This window comes from Excalfactoria chinensis, chromosome 1 (genome assembly GCF_039878825.1).
Source record: "Excalfactoria chinensis isolate bCotChi1 chromosome 1, bCotChi1.hap2, whole genome shotgun sequence".
NCBI classification, from domain to species: domain Eukaryota; kingdom Metazoa; phylum Chordata; class Aves; order Galliformes; family Phasianidae; genus Excalfactoria; species Excalfactoria chinensis.
This window is the reverse complement of record NC_092825.1, coordinates 137,930,478-137,953,209: the sequence shown is the minus strand read 5'-3', so window position 1 is coordinate 137,953,209 and position 22,732 is coordinate 137,930,478. Positions and strand designations below refer to the sequence as shown.

The following is a 22,732-nucleotide window of genomic DNA, read 5'->3' as shown; positions in this document are numbered from 1 at the left end:
AAGAATCTGAAGGAAGAACAAGAATGTAAAACCAGGTTGCTTGCATTGGGAATGAAATTCCTGAAGTGCTGTCCAAATAAAGCTCGGAACAGAACCATTTTGGATAATCTTGGTTACAGCAGTTCAAAAACTCAGCTCATCTGTTTTCTGTGTCTGTCAATAGAGATAACATTTATGCAGTGATTCAATAGTTAAGACCAGAAACCATAAATAAATACTAAAATGCTTCTAGACTGAGATGCTGAAATTAGGAACAAACTTGGGTCTGTCATCAGGTTTGAACAGATGACCCCTTGGAAACTCACTGCCGTGGCTATTTGGGGACAAAGATGTAAAAACAAACAGCAGGCAGCCCAATTTATTAATGGCACAGCAATACAGAAAGTTTTGCATCTGACACCACCTAAAATACATGGAGTTACAAAGTCATTCATGGCTCTTTTTATTTTGCCTTACTTTTGAATTTAAGTCAAAACCTCCCTGTCTTTTCAAGAACAAATATGGATGTATGTGTTCAATTAAAGGTCGTTATTTTTCCTTACAACAGATTGAAGTGTTTTTTCCTTTTATTTTCTTTTTTATGCTTACTTTTATCTTGCTTTTATGTTAACCAAGAGTTAATTCTAATAGGGTAACTTCACAAAATAGGAGGCATTCAGTGATAACTTTTATTTATGAGGCCCTTGGCGTTTATTGTAAACCATGTTAGAAACTTAATATTTGAATACATGGAAACAGCCTATTTAAAATGCTCACCACTTCATATAAAGTTTATGATAAAATACAAGAAAATATGCATTTAAAAAAATCTTATAAAGCAATACTCTGCAGTAAATTCTGTTCCCTGGTGAACAGGTTTTCTTCTAAGACCAGGTTTGATCATTAAAGTAAACTTTAAGAGGCAAAATCTTCACCTCAGTGAATTCAAGGATTTTCACCACTGACTTCACAAGGAAGAACGATCTGCTCGGTTTCCAAATACTGACGGCCAGCAATGTGCATATGAAAATTCTTTGTACAAACTCAGGACTGAAAGACACGAGAGCTCTGTAAACAGTATTCATTGTTGTCACTTGAACAGCGTGAGAAATGAGCAGGAAACACTCGATGATTCCAATCACATTTTCAGGCTCAACAGAAACCAAAAAGCAGCACCTCCCATCAGGAATGTAACTATTATATATCTGAAGAATCGCTCCAATCGGTTACAGTGACTAAGCTGCTTTTTAGTGTGCTTGTATTATCAGCTTCACGAGGACCTGTAAAAATAACAGCAAACAAACAAACAAACCCCAAAATAGTAAGACTATTTGGAGGCATTTTTAATATATATTTATCTGTCTATAAGGATCACGTTATCTGAGCAAATATCAGTGGACTTCATGAACTCCACAACTTCAGCCACTGAGGAAATAATAGATGTTGATAATATGAGGACTCTTCCTGCCATAGAATACGATACACAGTACAAATACTCAGTGTCAACATTGCAGTTCATGCTATTTTTAAAGGGAAAAGTCAGTAAGCAGTTTTAATCTTTAAGCACATTGAAATGGTAGAGCTAGAAGCTGCTGTGTGAGACTGAAGCCATTTCCTTACCACTGGTTCAAATAATATCATAGCCCAGCAGAACACTTGGAAAAGTATCTTGAGTGAACCTTACAGCTCATTATCATTCTAAAGACCTGCCCATAGCAGGGGGTTGGAACTACGTGATGTGGAAGGTCCCTTCCAACCCAAACCACTCTATGACTCTATGTGCTTTAAAATTCCACGCTTAAGTTTCTTGAGAGTTTACATATAAATACCACATGTTTTTTCCTGTAATTCAGTATATGGTATTTTATCATGTGTAACATACTATACTTAGGTTTTCCCCTAGGTGTGTCAGGCGCTTAAAATTTATAACATAGAAGAATGAATGTATTACCTTCCTGTTTTGGTACAGCCTTCTTTGGAAGACCCCATGCATGTACAACAGATGCAGCATTTGACTCATTTTTCTGAGCTGTTGATGCCTTCTGACCACTACCGTCTTTCATCATCAAGTAGTCTTCTTCTATAGATGATATATCCCAGTCATCTTCATCTACTTCTGTGAACTGATAGAGATAAAATGCACGTTTTTTTCCTCCCTTTCTCATCAAGAGCTGCTGTGATAAGTGGATAAAGTAGGTGAAGCTGTTGAAGAAAAATACACTGGCTGCATGGCCTTCATGACACTGTCCACCATAATTTTAACATCCACGTATTCCAATAACATTACGTACACGTATTAAAAGGCTTTTTCCTTCTGGAAAATTGCTATTCCAATGAGATAGAAAATCCTTTAAACACTAGAATGAATGCTGCTTACACGGAAATAAAGACACTATGTTATCATGCAAGGCTGTAGTTTAGTTTGCTATATAAGCTTTCTGTACCAACACTAAAAAAGTAATACTGTGATAAAGGCCATTTCAATCTAAGACAAATTTATTTAAAGGGAAAACTAAACAATATAATTTAAAAACATGGTGCTCAAAGTTAAAGTATGTATTCCTCCTAAGACTGACTGTCAGTACACACAAGTATCATTACTTTTAATTAAACGATAGATCTGCCTATCGAGTTCCCAAAACAACAGTCAAATCAAACAGATAAGAAAGGGCACAAACTTGCTGCCTTCGGGTTATCTCATCAGCCTGAGAGCTAAATATCTTCATTCACCTTTTCAAAGAAGAGCTACAGCATTTCCCTATTTGCCAGTCAGCTGTGGTTCAATGGAATCTAGCCATTATTACAGAGCTCACCCATAGTATGATAAAGATCATTTCTCACAGTTATTTCACTACAGTCGCTGAGAGTCACAATAAAATATAGAAAGTGCTCAGAAGAAAATTCCAATACTATCAGGAAACAATCTACGTTACGTACAGACTGGAGAGAAATCCACACATACGAAGACGTAGTGCGTTTTGAAAGAAGAAACTAAAGTAATGCTAGCTTTTCTTGCAACATAATGCAATTTTTTTTAACATTCATAACTGTTGCAAACAGCTTTTCAGAAGCTGACAGATCCGTGTGCTGTATTATTAACATACCAGGATTCCACATTTTGCTATTTCAAATTATCTGCATTTGGAAGGTGTGGCAGCGAGAAAGTCAGAGTCAAATATACTCAGAAGAAGTGTTTCCTCATTCACTCAGTCTTAACTGACTTTAAAGTACAAAACGCAGAGAAAATTGTCAATTTCAAACACAGTTCAGTATTAACCAAGCGTAAAATAAATGGCCCCAGTCAGAATTACTAGGCAATTTTATTAACTCAAAGACTCACATCAAGAAATACTGTAACTCATACAGTATGTGCCACAACTAAACTCAGATAATGCTTGTACATCTTCAGATGAGCACAAAGTCCTTAAGATGTTTCTGAAGGATGTTCTGTAAAACATGGCCTTTGTAAAACATGTCAGTGAATGTATGAGAGAGGTCTTATAGTACGGTAGTTTTGAGAATGACCATTAGCAGCTGTTACTACTTAAGCCACCTTATATTAATAAAAAACAGATCTTGAGAGAAATCATCATATTGTTGGCATTTTGTGTGTATGTTTTTAGGTGCCTTTGAGGATTCTAAGTATAATTTAGAAAATTACCTTGAACATGCCTACATTTAAACATGGAAATATTAACCTGAAGATACAGACATTCCTATATAATTAGCAAAGAATACAAGGTGGGTGTGCTCGTTTGTAAAGATTCCAGAAACAAAGTACCAGTCCTTGCCCTGGGTTCATAAACTCATTTCTAACTCACTATGTCCATACCGCAACAAGCCACTGTATATTCTCTATATTTTAAATGAATTACAGCAAAATTATTTTCTCTGAGCATAGATTTTAAGGCTTACTTTGCTACAGCTCTTTGCTCTTGAAGCCCAAATTTCTTAATGCAGTGGCCAAACAGTTATAGATCCTTATTAAATGTAACATCCCCTAAATGTAACTGAGCCCATTTTATGGCAATGCATCATCTGGCTTTGCAGAGAGTTTGAAAATAACATTAGACTCCAAATCACATTTTAACTGCCATATCTGATTTGATAATTCTGACTTTAGTTTGATGTGCAGCTCTCATACAGTCAATAGACAAGTTGGGTGTCAGCAGTGGCAACTGAAAGCACCCTACCATTACAGCTACCATTAATACCATCACCCCTTTGTATAAACTGAAATAGAAGTGTCACTATTTCTGGGAAGAGTGAAAAATGTCGTATTTAGTTGTTAGGAAGCCCTAAGGTGTGAGTTTTATTACGGATAACTGAATTTTCAGTAATTATTATTTGTTTATTAACAACTATCATACAGGTATGTATTTCCTTGAATGACAGAACTAGCATCTGGTTATCTGCTTCAATAACCTACTGCAAATGAAACTGCATTATCTGCTGCTGACGTCTGATTTGGAGTAACTTTTGTTCTCAATAAAAATTGTTCATGTGAAGACTGATGTGCACCAAAGTGACTTGCTGACTATAAAACTTGATACTGAGGGGAAGACTGGAGTTCTACTAAAACCTGAGGGGTAAAGAACAAGCTATGTTAGAATTCTGATTGTGAACACACGCCATACTCAGTTGCCAGTTACCAGTGATGTAGTCTAAGAAAAGTATATGATTATTATCTAGATATAGAAAAACAAAATACCACACTCAAAAGTATAATCTGTCCTCTCATTAAAATGCAATTCAAAGTTCCCTACTAGATAGAGCTCTAGAACTAAAAATACTCTAAGATATCAGATTACCCAAAAAGACTACTTAACTTCTTAGCTCTATCTCCTGAGAATCAAGTTCTTCAATATAGGTTTAGCATGAAATACATGTAAAAGATCTAGATCAATTACTTAATATTCAGTTCAATTACTTAACAATGACTATAATGACTATTAAAATTAATACCTTGGGTTCTTGCACCTCTTCTTTCTTAAGAAATGCTTGTGCAACATCTATCCCTCCAGCCGGCCTGCTCTTATTTCCGTGGTTAGAAAGACTCCTTCCAACTTGTTCAGTCAGTTTTTGAATAACAGTTCCTACAAGTTAATAAAAAAAATTACACCAAAAATTTCGATTCAAAAGGCAGGCATGACAACTCTTCTTGCCCTAAAAATCTCCTAGAAAGTAAAAGTCTTTCCCAGACTGTTTGGGACAGAATCATAGAATCATCATAGAATCACAAGGTGGGAAAGGACCTACAAGATCATCTAGTCCAACCTCCTGCCTATCACCATTTCTACCCACTAAGCTACTAAACCATATCTCATAGCACCTCATCCAGACACCTCTTGAACACTGCCAGGGATGGCAACTCCACCACTCCATTCCAGTCCCTGGCCACTCTCTGAGAGAAGTTTTGCCTTATGCCTAATCTAAACCTCCCCTGGCACAACTTGTGGCCATTTCCTTGGGTCTTGTTTGTCGCCTGGGAGAAGAGGCCAAACCCCTCCTCATCACAACCTCCCTTCAGGAAGTTGTAGAGTGGGATGAGTCTCCCCTGAACCTCCTCCAGACTAAACAATGCCAGCTCCCCCAGCTGCTCCTCATAAGACTTGTGCTTCAGACCCCTCACCAGTTTCGCTGCCCTTCTCTGGACATGCTTCAGAGCCTCAATGTCTTTCTTGTAGTGAGGGGCCCAAAAACTGAACACAATACTCGAGAGCTGAGTACAGAATCACGGAATTGTAGGGGTTGGAAGGGACCTCTAGAGATGATTACCTCTCTACTCCTGCTGGCCACACTATTTCTTATACAGACCAGAATGCCATTGGCCCTCTTGACTATGTGAGCACACCGTTGGCTCACATTCAGTAGAGCATCAACCAACACCCCCAGGTCCCTTTCTTCTTCACAGACATCTGGCCACTCAGCCCTACGCCTATAGCGCTGCATGGGGTTATTGTGGCCACTGTGTTATCTGCAAACTTACTGAGGGTACGCTCAATACCCTCATCTAGATCATCAATAAAGATATTAAACAAGATGGGGGACACCACTTGTAACAGGCTGCCAGCTGGACTTAACTTCATTAACCACTACCCATTGGGCACGTCCCTCTAGCCAGTTCCTTACCCAATGAAGGGTATACCTGTCTAGGCCACAGGCAGCCAGTTTCCCCAGGAGAATGCTGTGAGTGACCATGTCAAAGGCTTTGCTGAAGTCTAGGTAGACTACATCAACAGCCTTTCCCTCATCTACCAGTCTGGTCATATGGTCATAGAAGATCAGGTTGGACAAGCACAACCTGTGCTGGTTGGGCGTGATCCCCTGGATGCCTAACACATGCCGTGTGATCTCACCCAAGATGATTTGCTCCATAACTTCTCTGGTACCGAGGTCAGGCTGACAGGCCTGTAGTTCCCCAGATCCTACTTAGGGCCCTTCTTGTAGATGGGAGTCACACTGGCAAGTCTCCCATCCTCTAGGACCTCTCCAGATAACCAGGAATGCTGATAGATGGTGGAAAGCAGCTCAGCAATCAACTCTGCCAGCTCCCTCAGCACCCTAGAGTGGAGCCCATCTCATCCTATGGACTTGTGACAGGCCAGATGGAGGAGCAGCTCTCTAACTGTCTCGACGTGAATGACCTACGTGAATGGGTATTATCTGCGTAGCATCGCAGACTTCCAGATCAGGGTGTAAAGTTCTTGGAGGATAACTCAACTGACCATTAAAGGCAGATGAAAAGAAGGCATTGAGAATGTCAACCTCTTCCTTATCCACAGTGGTCACATTCCCTGTTGCATCAAGTAAAGGATAGAAATTCTCTTTGGTTCTTCTCTTACTGTTATTATTTGTAAAAGGATTTCTTGTTCTTTTTTACTGCAATGGCCAATTTGTGTTCAAGCTGGGAGTCTCATGGAAGCGCAGACTGTATCTTTCTCTGCATGCATTCACCTAACTTCATACTCATCTAATTTTATTTGACATCTCTAAGCACTATGGTAACACAAATACACTACCAAAAGAATGAATTGCATACAAACACACCTACACAAGTTTAGACACAGCCTTTGTTATTTTCCAACACAGAAATATTACCATTAAAAAAAAATCATGCACAGCTGTTACAACACATACATGAAAAAAGGAAAAATACCTTTTGAAGTTTTGACAGGTGTTTCTATTTCTTCAGTTTCACTTTCCTCTGTCCCATCCACATCACTTTTGTCAGAAGCCATCTGAAAAGCACTGACTTTGCTGCTGGATGTTTTTGACTGCTTTTGTAACAATTCTCGTGATATGTGCGACTGTTTGACATCATCTTCATCTGCTTCTTCCTCTGAACTGAATGGTGGAGTTCTAAGCAAAAACACATAAACCTGAGGACTCGCTGGGTTTCAGTGACTGTGCTGACACATACATCTGTAAGATTCCTTGTATCTTCCTTTACAGTAACATGAGCATTCCCCGTACGTAGAAGAAAAACAGGAACTCCCATAAATTACAGCTATCCATAAAACCACTCAAAAAGAAATTCTGCTGCTAATAAACTCAAGAGGTTATTACAATATATCTTTTATATTGTGAGATCGAAGAGATCTCTTATCTCTTAGATGTGATTATTTCCGCCTATGTAACTACCTTTACAAAACCAACACACCAACATATAAAACCTCTTGCCAAGCAAACAACAATAGGCTTTCATGTGAGAGCAATGTCCAGGGCCATGGAATTTGCACCAGAGAAATTCTGCTCAGTATTCTGTTTGGTGAAAATAATTTAGGAATTTTCCACAACAGTTAAGTTAATCAAGTTAGAATAACTGTTGAGTTGGTAATTAGATGTTAACAGCCAGTTACGACCTACTTCTGTCTTGATGAGTTTAGAATTACATCACTAATGCTATCCAGAAGACAAAAATTACATTGTGGAAAATTACAAAATAATATGCTTGAGGAGACCTGGAATATTATGCTTAATTCTGCTTATATTAAAAATAAAAATAAAAAAATCAACAAGCTGAAAAGACTGAAATGCTTCCATCTGGCTAGGAAGTTATTGTTTTTTGATTTGATTGTCTTTCTCTGGTTCCCAATAAGGAAAACATCTGTTGAGTTGAGAACATGCTGCCATTCAGAGACTGTAACAGCTGATTTGGATCAGGGGGAGAGGGAGAGTCCAGAAGAGCATTTGACATTTAAACTTCATAATAAGTCTTATGTTGCATGCATCATAGTATCATAGTATCATAGTATTGTGCGAGTTGGAAGGGACCTTAGAGATCATCGAGTCCAACTCCCGGGATTCGAGCCCTCTGTGTAGCAGAGCGGCACTTCTACCCCCTGTTCCACAGAGGGGAACAGAGGGCATCAATAATGTTTTTTTCAAAAATACAACGGGAAAAGAAAAACATACGTGATACTAGATGTCTTTCTGGAAGCTTCATTTCCGATGAGTTTCCTGCAACCAAAAATAACAAAACAAGTTATTTCAGTGCTGACAGCCAACCAATTAAAGTTTATATAGGGAAAAATAAAATAAAATAAAATAAAATAAAATAAAATAAAATTAAATTAAATTAAATTAAATTAAAAAAGAATTACTTGCTTAATTCCTACAATATACTAGCATGAAACACATTAGTTCAAAAAAAAAAAAAAATCACACCCACAGGTGATTTTTACCCAAGGTATGAGGACTATGAGAGTAGCACTCTTACTTTGGTGTAGATGTATTCTCTGTGATGGCTGCTCTTTGTTCAGCTGGGCGGACAGCTGTCAAAGAGCGTCTTACTGGTTTTTGTGGTATGGTAGACGAGGAAATTCCCGGTTGATTGAACTTCTGTTTACCTACAAGCAAAGTTTTCTATCTCATTATTAGAAGCAATGCTTGGCATCTTTAACACTAGCATATAATTTCTTTCAAAAATTAAAGTTGTCTGTACTGCAGATTACGAATTTATAGAAAAAAAAAATTAAAAGTTTTTCTTTTTTCTTCAGAACAGTTCAGTTACCATGCATCTTTTCTGACACAAGAGGTAGTCTTTCTGCAATTAAACACATCATCAACAGCACTTGGAAGGAAACAGCCTTGTTGGCCTTAACTACACAGAACAATTAAATGAAAAAATCAGAAATCAGCTACAGACAAGCATTTCTAGACAAAACATACCTAGAATTTGTTTCTGGATAAAACGTATTATGTATCATAGCAGCAAAAATTAATTAAATTAAAATATATATAAAAACTTAACCTTCAGAAGGAATGTGAGGACTGGAAACAGCTCTGTTAGACACTGTTGATCTCTCTACAACCCTAAAGCTGACTTGGCGTTCAAGATACTCTCGAATTCGTTGAATGTCAGGCTCTTGCTTCAGTTTGTGTTCTCTAGCAGATTCAATGGCACGCAGTATTTTATTTAAGCGATCATTCGGGATCCCACGGACACCCTAGAGAAACAAATTGTACTGTAAACACAAGGGCTGTTGTTTCTTGAACTTATTACCCTAGAACTAAAACTCTTTAAACTTCAAATATTAAAAAGCTTGTAGGAAAATCATATAAGCTGAAGGCATTGCTAACAGGCGTGGTCATATTGTCCACAGCTGTAATTCGCTGGAAATTCCCTCAGGTTAATGAATTACACTGATTTATAACGGTTGGAAATTTAGCTCTGGATTTTCTAGGTTGAGGGTTGTGGTATAGAAATGAGAAAATAACAAAGAAATGAGTCAAATGTTACCCCTCTTTTAAAGAACACAAAATAATCTCACTGCTTTAATTCCCAAGGATTCCAGTTTTTCCTCCAGGGCTTGCTCCAAAACAACTCTTAGTTCTTTAGTTAAAGAAGGATCAGTCTTCAAAGCATTTATTAAATGTTGGTTACTTCTACCTGTTTTAAGATCGTCTTTCTCAATTTCTGAAATAAGAATGGAAAAAAAAATACATTTAAAGGGTATCTCAATAAAATCTGCATTACACAAGACAGTTAAAAACTGCATTGAGGCACGCTTTTTTTTTTTTTTTATAAACACCACAGACATACGAGTCCACTTTTTGTCTCTACACAGAGGCTATTCCTTTTAAAATCTGGTCAGCTCACTTGGAAACTAACTCAGCATCAAGCTCTCACCATCAAACAGCCTTATATTTTCTTGTTGTAAAATTGCTGTAAAGATGCATGCTTGAATATTTAACCACAAAGATCTTTACTTTCAGAAGTGTTCTTTGGAACTTCTGATAAAGACTGCCTTCTGATAATTAAGTGCTCTAAAATTGCTATTTCAAACAAAAGCAAGACTATAGTAGCAATTAGAAAAGGAATATGACAAACCTGGTCAGAGGAAGAGAATAAAACAACTGTGTTGTCTCATGAAAAACATCTACCGAGTTCTTTGAAAAGTTCTAACACTTTCAAAAATCTTGGTAAAAACAAAGGCACAGTATGAGGCAGACTGTTTCACAGAATATATGGCTGATACTACTTATCTTTAAACCTCTTTCAAATACAAAGTTCAGTGTCATGTTTTCTACTACGCAGGTCAATGACACCATCATACATACTGAATCAGAAAAAGAACTTTCTACCTCTTTCCCTTATTTTAAGTGTCAGTAAAAACATGAACTCTTACTCAAGATAAAAAGAATCATAATACAGATTCTTAACCTAAATTAAAGACTGACATTTAAGTTAAGTCAAAGATTAAAAGGTCATACAGGAGAGTAAAGAGGCAAAACACACCCACCTAGAACCTGCCCGTGAAGTGTCTCTGCCAAGAGGGAAATTCTACCAAGTGCTACTTAGACACCAAGTGAAGCAATAATCAGTGGTTCCACAGTACCTGCTTCTGACTGGCAGCAGCAACAAAGACTGCAAAGCATACACAGAGGCATACACAACATCCCGGGAAAGCTTCCCTCTCTAAAATAAAAGGCAAGTCTTGGGCAGGAGCTTCTCTGTTTCCAGTATGCTTTACAGAGCTGTGGAGTCATTTGCCAGCCCAAAGGCAAAGATATAACTGAAGAAATAATGCCGCACCGTGACTTTCAAATGTTTGGTTTAAAAATAAATAAATAAATAAATAAATGTTCCACTTTTCCTTCTATTTTAAAAGCTGTCCATTTAATTCTCATTTAATTCCAGAAGAAGAATTGAAAAAGCTTCAACATACACAAAGAATATCTGGGTTATTCTAGGATGCTTTCAATGGATCCTGGAAAGAAAGAAAAGAAATAAAGACTGAAATAGTCCAACTACCATGCTACGAGAGCTGTACTGAATAAGACACTATCTGGCAAAAGTTTGATCTGGCCTTGGGAATTCATGGACAACTCATTCCCCAAAAGACATGGGTTTAAAAGGGATGTGGCTGGAGGGTCAAGTCCTAGAAGAGGTAAACAACTGCTCAGAGCCGAAAGGTAGGACTACTACACTGTCCCTAATCTGGAAAAAGAGCATTGAAGCCCACAAAGATCTCCCAGAAAGCCTGATATGAGTCATTTTACATTTTAAGCAGATGGCTCCAAGGAGCTTACTGGAAATCCTGTCCTTTTCTGATGTCAATCCCCACAGTAAAATAGATCCATCTAAAATTATTATTTTTTATACATATTTACTCCATACTAATATGGGGTAACGGGACTATCCAGTATTATTCTAATTAATGACAATACTAGTTCTTGCTAATTAACTAAAACCAAAAGCTTTTTGTCAGGAGCCAACTATTTAAGGAACTATTTTCTCACTCATCTTTGTTTAAAAAAAAAAAAAGAACAAACCAAAAAAGCACTAGACTGGACAGCTTTGAAGACAAGGGATCTCAAGCGCGGTCCACTGCCTCAGCTTCTACATAAACCTGTGAAACCATCTGCCAAGTCAAGAATTTTCACACTCTCCCTTATAGACGGCTGTCATTTCAAACAAAAGAATCTAGGTCTAACCTTTCAGACAGCATTCTTTCTTTCTTTCGTACTGTAGGCCATGCCCGTAGGCACAGAAGACAACAATCGATCAAAAGAGATGATGGCAAGCAAGAGAAATAGCAGAAAGAATGGCAAAAATGTAAGCAGTCCTTATTTCAGACTGGACAGCGCCACTGGGTTTTCCCTGGGGAAACCTCTCACTTAACCACAGGTGTATTCAAATGACATGTTTTGTTTTGAAAACAGGGTTATTCCTAGAAAATTGAAATTCACTGACTATGAAGTTCAAAACTGAGTTTTATTTTATTATTTACTTATTTGCACACAGCACAGATTATCACGCTCAGTAGTCATTTGGATTTTCACCCAAAATACTGCTAGCTCCCTCCAGCAGAACACCATGCAAAAATGAACCAACATTTCTTGATCTGTCAGCGTAAACGTGGCCTTGCCCAAGTTTTCCCTCAAATGAAGCAGAGGACCAGCTGCCAAGTTGGCATTGGCAGCTATCAACATGTGACAAGTCACTAACACTGAGCACAACCCTGGCTGGATTTGTGGCTGTGCAGAGGTAGGTATAAATTAGATTACTTGCAAAAAGTATATTTGGTCTATGTATAAAAGTTGGCAGCTTCAGCTTCCACCACAAACTTCCTTCCTCTATCTGAACTATTTACGTGCTTATGACAAGTATGTAAAAGAAGTGAGCATACATTGCAATAGCATCAACACCATCAGATTATACCAAAGAATTTCCTAGTGAGGGGGGTATTCCTCATCAATCATTTTTCTTCTGCTTATCTCAACTGCCTTTATGCATATGGAATATGCCTGCTTTAAGGAATTAAGATTTCCACAAAAACATATTGAACTTGGATAAGGAAAACATAATATTTACAAGCACCAATGGCAAAAAGGAAATTGACATGTACAAGGAATGTTCCCACCCAAACCAGATAAGCGTACTCAAGCACAATGAAAAATACTGTACACATAAAATAATATTCGCATTTTTATTTTCAAGAAAAACATGCCACTACATTTTGTTCTCAACCAACCATTACCTTTTTCCTCTTCTGAAAGCTCCTCTATGGGCTCCAGCATATGTACCAAGGGGGCCTGCTCTAATAACGAGGAAGAACAGGAACACCAAGGAAGAACAGGAACACCAGACAAACAGGACAGAAGAAGGTCAAGGTCCAGAGAGGTACAGTAAGGCAAAAAAAACACACTGATGTCAATTCTCCTGACTGCTCACATGCTGCTTATCAATCACAAACCCAATGCAACATGACTCTTCACAGTCAAAAGTACTGCCTTGATAGGAAATATTTGTAGAGGAGATCCTAACACAGTAGTTAAACTTTGAGAGTGATTCAGTTGCCTAAGCTTGCTGTCCAGTATGACCTCAGATGCATCAGCTTTAAGCCACCTGCACAGGTGGCTGATAGGTCACAAAACTCTAGAGAACCCATGTCTTCTTGGAATGGCTTCCAGGTGGAATGGTTCTGGGCATATCCAAAGACAAAGCCACCTGTGAATAACTCTCACCTGAGAGTGAATAAATGCACATTCTCATCCAACATTTCCATTTAAAAATGCTTTCTTTAGATACTGTTTGTGTGCATTTTTGTGTCTTAGTAGTTTACAAAGGTGAAATGGATGGATATAGAAACCCTCTAAAATATATGCAAAAAAAAAAATAATAATCTGTTAACTCAATTTAGAGAATTAGTAAGCAGTGAATCCGTATGTGCATGACAACATTTTTCTGTACAGAGATGTAAATCACTGAACATTTTAAAATACATTTTGTTGGACATTTATTATTATCTGCTTTAAAGAAATCTTAAAACATCTTCTGCTGAAAAAAAGGCACCCTAAAACACTGAAGTTATTATTCTGTAGGCTACAAAGAATAACTGCTTTTACACAAGTGAAGTCAGGGGATATTTTATTTACCATTCCTGTAGACTTCATATTTAAGAGTTGGATGAAAATGCTTTCATGTAGATTAATTAAAAAATAAGTTTTTGAAATGTTAATATTTACCTTTCATGAATTTCAAGAAATTTCAATAAAAACTAAAACTTGAGTTTCTTGTAGGTTTATCATAAAAACACAAAATGTGCAAGTAATACTTCCAGCATTCTGCTACTGGTGGTGTAAGAGAAAATGCACTGGCCAGTATTTTGGGTCAGCATACACTTGCCTCAGCTTTCACAGGAATCCTTTGCTACTGTGAGTTGTTGTCACGCTGTATTGGCGTAAGGGGAAGAAGTGACATTACTGCAAAGGTGTCTGTTCCTCAGCACTTCCTGCACAACAGGGTACAGGTATTAATGCTCTGGGATGGATTATCACAGTGAATTGATCACCCGGAGCTAAATGATACAATGTCTCGTTTCCAATACTCCCCACCTGAACTGGGACTGAAGAGTGTGCTGTAATCCCCCCTCGTATGGTAGCTGCTTTCTCCATGCTTTCTCTACTTGCAGTTATGTCTTTGGAAAAACCTCACAAGGTTACAAGCCTTAAGATTTTCTCCAATGTAATTAGCACAATATATAAAGTTTTAAAAAACTGTTTCTTACATCCATCAATAGCATGCTAAAAATGCTCATGTCAGCATCTTTAAGGGAAACACTTAAAAGTAAAACTTGGAGATACACAGATGGACAAATAGGCTTCTGGTTTCTAAGGCTTCAAATTTAACAGCAGCCAGACCATTACTGGGCATTCCAGTATGATCCTCCAAATTACTGAACTCCCAAGGCTGTTCTTGAGGCAATTCTGCTCTACACCAACTATCAGTGTCCAAAGCAATGACTCCATTTGGGATGGCAGAGATTGAAGCACAGACGAGTGATGCTCTGGTGCAATTTAATTCTATTACATGGGCATAGGCCTCAGCATTTTTGTTGGCTGGACCTACTACACAGTCAGTTGCTACATAACTGGATTTAATCTACAGTCATTTCACCTGTACTTTACTCAGATGCAATCTACTTAAAGGCGATGACTCATCTCACCACAAGCCCTTGCTGGGTAACTTAATTTTGAAGAAAAAACCCAGTTCCCAGAATTCAGAATTGAAAGTAATCTGGAAAAAAGGTGCATGTATACTAGAAACAGAAGTCAGAACCAGTAAAATATGAATTAGAAAAGCAAAACCAAAAAAGCATCACCACTGTGGAAAATACATGTGCTGCACGATGACAGGAGATCGAATCCTAATACGTGTAGTGGAACATGTGGAAACTTCATTTTCTCCATTGTAAGTGGGCCTTTCTTTCACTGTACTGTACACGTATTCTATGTGACTATTACCAACGATCATCTTGAGCAAAAGCAGCTTCATTCACCAATCCTGTAGTTTACAGAATGACGGGTATGGAGATGACTTCCTAAGGAACCCCACTCTTGAAATTTACCAGAGATTTTCATCTTTTAGCAGTCTGATCAGACCTCTTAGCACATCACTGAAACACACAGCACCTAACTATTAGCAAGCTTATTGTTAGCAATCACTTAAGTACCAGGGTACTGGTAGAACTAGAGATTACATTGGTCATGCAGTTCAGATGTAACCTCCATTATACTTTGTTCACTGACACCATTTGAACCCTGACTCTCAGATCCACCCCTTTCTCAATTATAAAATAGATAAATATCAACCTCATACTTAAACCTATTCAGGCAGGCTCTGCTGCTGCTATGCAGCTTAATTGTTCCTTCTCAACTCAACCATAACTCTCTTTTGCTGATCAACATCTACCTAAGCCTAATTCTAACCCAAGCTCAATGACCCCTGTAAAACCTTCGCTCAGCAAAAAACAGGTGTCTCTGGGTGAATTCAGCCTTTTGCAGACCCTGCTGTAAATCATGTTTTTTCTTCTGGCCTCAACCACTGTAACTCCAAACCTAATTCTATCCTCCTAATTCTATCCTCCTCAGCACTCCTACACCTGACCCTAACCAAATGGCTGACATTGATACTGTTGCTAAATCCTCCACCTAGCCTAGAGCAAGTTCTAGGCACATCTTCACAGTGGGTCAGCAGACAACATCAGCCCTAAACATAACTCTAGCTTTATCACCAGGTTCAGACTTGAACTAAACAGTAGCTGCCAACACCAGTCTTACTCCGAATAGGCTGTAGTCATATATCACTGGCTGTTGCTGGCCTGAACCCAGCCATATTAACACTAGTTATCATTAGGTCAGCAACCTTAAGATGACCTCTACAATGATGAGGGTGTTTTTCCGTATCTTCCAGATTATGTCTTCTGCCAGCTGATATGTGTGGATAGATAATTGTGTCTGGAATCCTTTTATTAACCATTAAATTTCTGTTTTAAGTAATACTTGATGACAATTTCCCTACAGGTAGAATAGGAAAATTTATTTAATAACAGTGAAGAATTCAACCTGTTTGTGTTTCCATTATATCATATATTACTTGTCTGTTTTTACCTAGGAAATAAAAACCAACAAAAAAAACCCCTCACAATATTCTGATAATACTAGTGGGAAAAACCAGTCTCTTGGTCAGTATCTGAAGCAGAAATCCTGTCTATTTACTCTGAAATATGAAATGTTAAAGTACTTTTAGCCTGAACAGAAGTGTGCAACTGTCTTTAGTGAAGTAAGGCCCATAGTAAGCACTTCAGCACTTGCAATATAAAAAACAAGGATAATTAGAAATACGCCTCTTTGCTGCAAAGTGCTGCACTTCTTAAAGATGTATGGAATGTGAGCCATGGTTACAGTCATTGTTCACTCCTTGAATTTTCTTATTTATACTCAAATTCTGCATCCTAATGCTTTAATCTCTGATTCCTGTCTCTATGACTATTGTTTTTGAATAACGTATTTTCCTATATAATTAACCAATAAGAAGTCATATACTGCACATATGCAGCATATGTATAGATTTCAAACTAGTACTCTTAAATATGATACATTTCAGTCGCTTACCTGGGGCCTCTAAGGTAGGAATACAGTCATCTCAGACTCCTACAGTAAATGAAGAGACACAGAGCAATTCAGATCTTAAGAGCTGAACCAAACTCTGAAGATGTCTCTTTTCTCTGTTAACTGTCTAGGAAGACTACTTGACTAATTTTCCCTCAGTTGCTTCAGTTACGTCAAGACTGAACAAAAGGTTTTAAAAACAGTAGCTAAAAAGCAAAGATTAATTAGACTGTCCATTAATTCCACCCAGTATTACTGGCCTAACAAAGATTAAATATTGAACAGCTATCAGGATTTCAAGAGCTATGTAGAAGCCAAAGTCCATTTAGATAAATTATAATTAATCTGTTGCCTTCTTGTGAGATAGACTTCCATTACATCTGTGTACCACTACAGCTACCTCAAGAACTTGAATACAAGAATGGTCTGTCAGGATGGCATTACCAGCCCTTCAAGAAATCCATGTCATCCTCACAAAAGCACCCAGCTAACAGTTATTCCACCTTGTACTTAGGAAACCTCATTTGTAATTTGAGTATCTTTTAACAGTACCGATTTGAAACACACAGAAGTAATCTTAAAATGGAAAAGGTTCCAAGCAACTTTGAAAAGTGTCCTTAAGCTGTACGAGAGCAGTTTGCCACATTAATTTTCCCTCAAACAAGAAAGAAGAAAGACAGGAAAGATATTCTGCACGCAGGTAATTGCTTGGTAGGAAAGCTTCAGCTCTTCTGATTTCAGAGATGATGCACACTGAACAAACTTGTCTACAGATGTTACCAGCAAGCATTTGCTTTTCCATAATGGCATGAAATGTGGCCGTGATATCTTAATTCCACATGCAATTCAATCCCTTGAAGAGTCCTGAAAGCTTTGGGAAAAATCACTGTAATTTCTGCTAACCTTTTTATCCACAAATTAAGTAGGGCAAGTTTTAAAAAAATCCAGAAGGGAAGAAAGGGGACAGACAGAGAGACCTGCAGAGATAAATGAAATAATAATCAGCATGGGAATTTGAAGGAAATGCCTTATTTGAGGTTTCATAGTAAAGTGATTGTGAATCTTTTTTATATCAATGGCAGGAACAGACTTCTTTTTTAATCTTGAGAAGTTTCATAAGATGTCAAAAACTTGATATCTAGAGCAGCAAGAAATCAGGAAAGGTAACCAAATAAGCTGATTTAAACTGTCAGAAAATAGTGTTCATAGAACTGTATTCTCTCAGTCCAAATGAAAGTGAATGCACTAAAAAAAAGCAATGACTGACAAGCACTGTCAAATACCTAAGCCTTTAAGAGCAAAATTATTGATAAAACTCAGTTCTTAAATTCAACCAAAGCACTTGCTGGGAGAGTTCTCAGCTAGAACCAGCGCTGTTGTGTTGGTGGGATGAAAGCTGTTGTTAATGAAAACATGAACGGACTATCTGAAGTACTATTATCAGTACTCTACTATATGGCATTATTTTTCTCCACACAATTCACCAAGATACAGTTTAACTTTAAAAGCTTCTAGCAGCAAACAGTTGCCTAGTGTAAGGTTAGTCAGAAATATGTCTCATTCAAATAACTTCACTAAATAAAACAAAAATCCCTTTTTCCCTAGTTTGCTAATTATCACAAGTATTTGGACATCGACAGTTCATTTTTTGTCAGCCTTTCGCTCCTGATCAAATTATGTAACACTTCTGTTGCATAGAGCCCATTCTCTTCCCCGTGTCTTTTAAGATGCTTCTGGATTTGTTGAAAATTTTTCTTTGACAAACCACATTTCTTCTCTAACAGGTTTTTAAAATAAGAGAAATTGTAATAATAAATCTGTATTTATGTCAATAATTCAAATAAATAATAACAGCTGTTTTTAAGGTTTAAGCATTTTACTTGCTCAAAGTTCATTATTCATATTACTTTATTACTTGAATTGCAAGTAAGAATTTAACACAGACTATTGCTATAAAAACAATACCACTAGTTTGCATAATGAGAAAATGAAAGCTGTTTTCACAAAGCATCAGTGTCGATTAAGGCCATATATATACACACACACACACACACATATATATATATATATATGAGACTAGAGGAACCATCTACATGTGATGACTGTTTTGATGATAACTGCTGTCCTTTTTCATCCTTGACATTATAAGTCACATGAAAAAGCACAGTTTTCAAGGCTTATAAAAGAAACACCTTCACTTATTTTCCTCTGTAGAAATTCCAGTGTATGCATATACCAGAAAATCAGTTTATAAGAGGAAAAAAATATATATTTTTCCTCTTCATCACTATTTTCATTAACCTTTACGTACTTCAATACTGTTAAAGTCTGCTAGGAAATACTTTCAACTCTATTTTTTTTCATTCTTTTCAGTAGTGTCCCCTTCCAAGTAATTCACAGGAATGCAGTGAAGCGATTCAATTTACATTCATTAAACATGACTACCCTCACAGCTATGATCACATTTGAGAAGAATGTTAAAATTTACATGCACTGAATCTGGACCTGTTGCAGAAACTCACCATACATCACAGGTAGACTTGGTTTAGATTCTTCAAGATGCTCAACTGCAGTGTTTGCTAAAAGGGCATAAAAGTGAAAAATAAAGTAAAAACATTATAACAAATAATAAGAGACAAAGATTCATAAATGCAGCAATATTTAATCATTATTATGAGTTACGTAATTTTTTGCACTAATGGGAAAAAACAAGTAGCCTAGAAAGTAAAAAATGGTCCTTCACAACAGATGTACAGTCTCTGTGTAAGCTCAATATGTATAATACTTCCAGAAGCGAGAAATGAAGCCAGTAACAAAACCATCACCAAACTAAAACACAAAACCTCCCTGGTCAGATCACTTCTTTGGTCATGCGTGTGTGGTGCCTGTGTCACAGGTCCACAGAAGCCTCACCCCAAAGCAAGATCTATTCCGATCAAGGCTTCTGTCTTTACTTCTTCCACACTTCCTACTAATCAATGCAATCCCTATCTACACGACATGTAGATTGTAGTCTTTAAGCAAACTAACACATTAATTCTACAGTCCTAGGCTCCCTGTTTGTGAGCCTAGAGTTTCACAGTATTTATACTTGTCTATACTGCAGCATGGCAGAGTACAACCAGCTCCAGCTGAGAAGCCATACAACCATATTATGGCTGCTTACTCCTCAAACTAACCTACCCCCTGCTTATTCAAGCCAATGTCCAGCTAATAAAGCAAAGTGGTTTTCAAACTGAGCTCAGAATTAATCCAGCTCTCATCGTCTATTGCAGTAAATCTATTCCAAGTCACTACAGCTGCAGCATCAACTATAGGGACATTCATGGTGCAGGACTGCATTACAAAATGCTATTAACAGCTTTAGCTACGTGTAATAAACTTCAGAAGATCAAGCACTGCATAAACAAAAAATATCATTAGAGCTTTTATAATTCTTTAAACATAAGTACCTTAACTGATTAATTAATCCATTTTGTCTGCCCTTTAAGTGCATTCCCTTTCGTGGGCTCCACAAGCTAAGGACAGTCAGGCATGGTGAACAATTAAAATGACACTTCATAAAGAAGAAAACGGAAGTTGTTTGCATAACACAAAATAGTGGTACTGTACTGCTTTCACATCTCTTCACTACTCAAACCATCAGCTTTGTACTGTGCATGCTCTCAGAGCTGCAGAACATGAACTTTAGAAGTCAAGAGCCGTGAACACACCGTTACAGATAGTTACCCCATGAAAATAAAAATGATTATTTGATTTTAACACTTATAAAAGCTGATGTCTATTTTTTATGACTTGTAAGATTTGCATCAGACAACCTGCTCAAATCAGAAAGAAAAGTTGCTTTTGTTTACATTTTGTACTTACTGTCATAGGGTTTGACGTTTGCAACTGATTTTGTGGACAACTCTTTTATCTAAAAGAGAAAAAGGCAGATACGTGACAATTAAAAATGTAATTGGGCAATACCTATAAACATGTATTAGTATGAAATACCTGGTTTCAGTGCTTTCAGTACTATTCCAGGACTGATATTACTGCTTATGGGAGAAAAATACTGCTTTAACGGAACTCTTTTCTACTGCTCAATGTGTGTAACACTCATGTTTAGTTAACGTTTAAGACTTGTTTCTGTTTGTTATCCTAACACACTCATACTGTGCTCTTCCTTTGTGTGCTATGTATAATATAAGCTATAAACTGAAATGAGAGCACGTTTATGAGTTACCTCAGTACTTAGCATTTCAATACTTTATGCTCCAGCAGTTCACGGTCAGGCTTGCAAGTCCATTTCCACTCCAGGGAAACACTAAAGTATACACTGATTTTAAATCTATCAGCAGCTCTCCCGTCTGCTCTGCAGTTTGGTCAGTTTGTTGAAGAGTCACATATTTTTGTATTCCAAACACTAGAACTCATTGCAGTCATCTTGTGGCAGAAAAAAATCTTGTTCACTATCAGAAATTTTTCATCTGCTTTGGTAAGTACAACCTAATCATCTTCTAGCTTTGTGTAGAACTTATTAAAACATTTGGTTTGTTAAACCTTACATTTTAAATACCGTTTTAATTCCTGCGTTCCTTCTTTGGGTTTCAATTTATCAATGTTACCTTCAAAGTGTAACCAAAATATTTCCAGTAATACTCTTACCAACCGGTAATATTAACAGTGCAACTGGAGATTATAGAGGAAAATGTTTCTCTGTTTCCTGTGTTCTCTGAAACAGACTTCCTTCACAAAACAGACCTGCTTCTTTTGAGTAATAATCAGATCGTTCTGTTCCTGAAGCCTCTCTCCCAGTTCTTCTATCCTCCTCTTGTAAAAGGTGTTATTTTTATTCAGGTCATCTCTTACTGATGATTTAAGTTTCTCAATCTGAGACAGGAGCTAGAAAGTAAGAAAAAGAGAAACAACTTGATAATAATATTATATAAAATACTTCAGTGCTGTAAGACTTGAACAAACAAATACTGTATTTAAGTATTTTTAACACTTTTTCCAGCAAGAACGTAGCATCTCTTGATTTCATGGGGACTTTGTCTAAATCATACTTTATTTCCACAACAAAGTCTACCTGAATCTCAATACAACAAAGGGGGCATGCAAACACACTACTGAGACTGCCTAAAATTAAGATCATGGGGAAAAGCCTATCACCATGTAAAAATATTTGGGTTATAAATAGTGTAAAATAATAGTTTGAGGAGAAAAACTGTGAATTGGCATGAAAAACCTATATATATTCGCTGTGGATGTAGAAGAAAGGAAACAGTATTTTAGGTGCACCATCTAAAAAGTAATACTTACGTTACTCCTCCCTCACTCTATTCTTGCATATATGTGGGTGTATCATTAACTACATCCTTTTTGGGGAATGTTCCATGGCTCCTCCCCACTGCTTTCTTGCCAAAGGAGGAGAAGTAATGGCCAGACCACTATGATCTGCTCAGTTCTTACATGGTCACGCAGATGAAAGGAAAATGAAAAGAGAGGAGGCAAGAGAAACAAAGCAGGAAAGAGATTAAAAAGAAATGCAGACATACAAAAAAAACAACCAACCAAACAAAAAACAAAACAAAAACAACAAAACCAAACCCTGAGGAATAAAGATTTGCATAGTAAAATAGATATGCCAATGCAAAACAAAATGCCATGGTATTTTTTCCTTGAAAAGCTGAACAGATTCTGAATTTGAGAGCTACAACAGAAAAAGCAGCAGGGAAATGAAAGAGAAGAGAAAAAAAAAAGACTCTGACATGCTGTAGCTCTATGGCAGCTGAAGGTGCAGGGCAGACGAAAGCTACATATCAGTTAGGTTATACCTCAACTATCCAGCATATCCACATAACAC

General features: G+C 37.3%; 1 protein-coding gene across 3 annotated transcripts in view; it reads right to left on the bottom strand.

Moving 5' to 3' along the window:
* Window positions 1-346: 346 nt before the first annotated feature.
* Window positions 347-22,732, bottom strand: part of DZIP1 (DAZ interacting zinc finger protein 1) — a 34,294-nt gene continuing 11,908 nt past the window's right edge. For 2 of the 3 annotated variants that reach the window (XM_072361617.1, XM_072361618.1), the window contains exons 9-20: window positions 21,628-21,768; window positions 20,749-20,797; window positions 19,404-19,460; window positions 12,969-13,028; window positions 9,756-9,901; window positions 9,236-9,431; window positions 8,702-8,831; window positions 8,398-8,442; window positions 7,139-7,341; window positions 4,945-5,075; window positions 1,931-2,102; window positions 347-1,259 (exon numbers count right to left, since the gene is read on the bottom strand). In XM_072361617.1, coding sequence (XP_072217718.1) covers window positions 1,177-1,259; window positions 1,931-2,102; window positions 4,945-5,075; window positions 7,139-7,341; window positions 8,398-8,442; window positions 8,702-8,831; window positions 9,236-9,431; window positions 9,756-9,901; window positions 12,969-13,028; window positions 19,404-19,460; window positions 20,749-20,797; window positions 21,628-21,768 — 1,413 coding nt within the window. In that variant the 3' untranslated portion in view covers window positions 347-1,176. The remainder of the gene's footprint in view (window positions 1,260-1,930; window positions 2,103-4,944; window positions 5,076-7,138; window positions 7,342-8,397; window positions 8,443-8,701; window positions 8,832-9,235; window positions 9,432-9,755; window positions 9,902-12,968; window positions 13,029-19,403; window positions 19,461-20,748; window positions 20,798-21,627; window positions 21,769-22,732) is intronic. The other variant, XM_072361619.1, reaches the window with a different exon arrangement.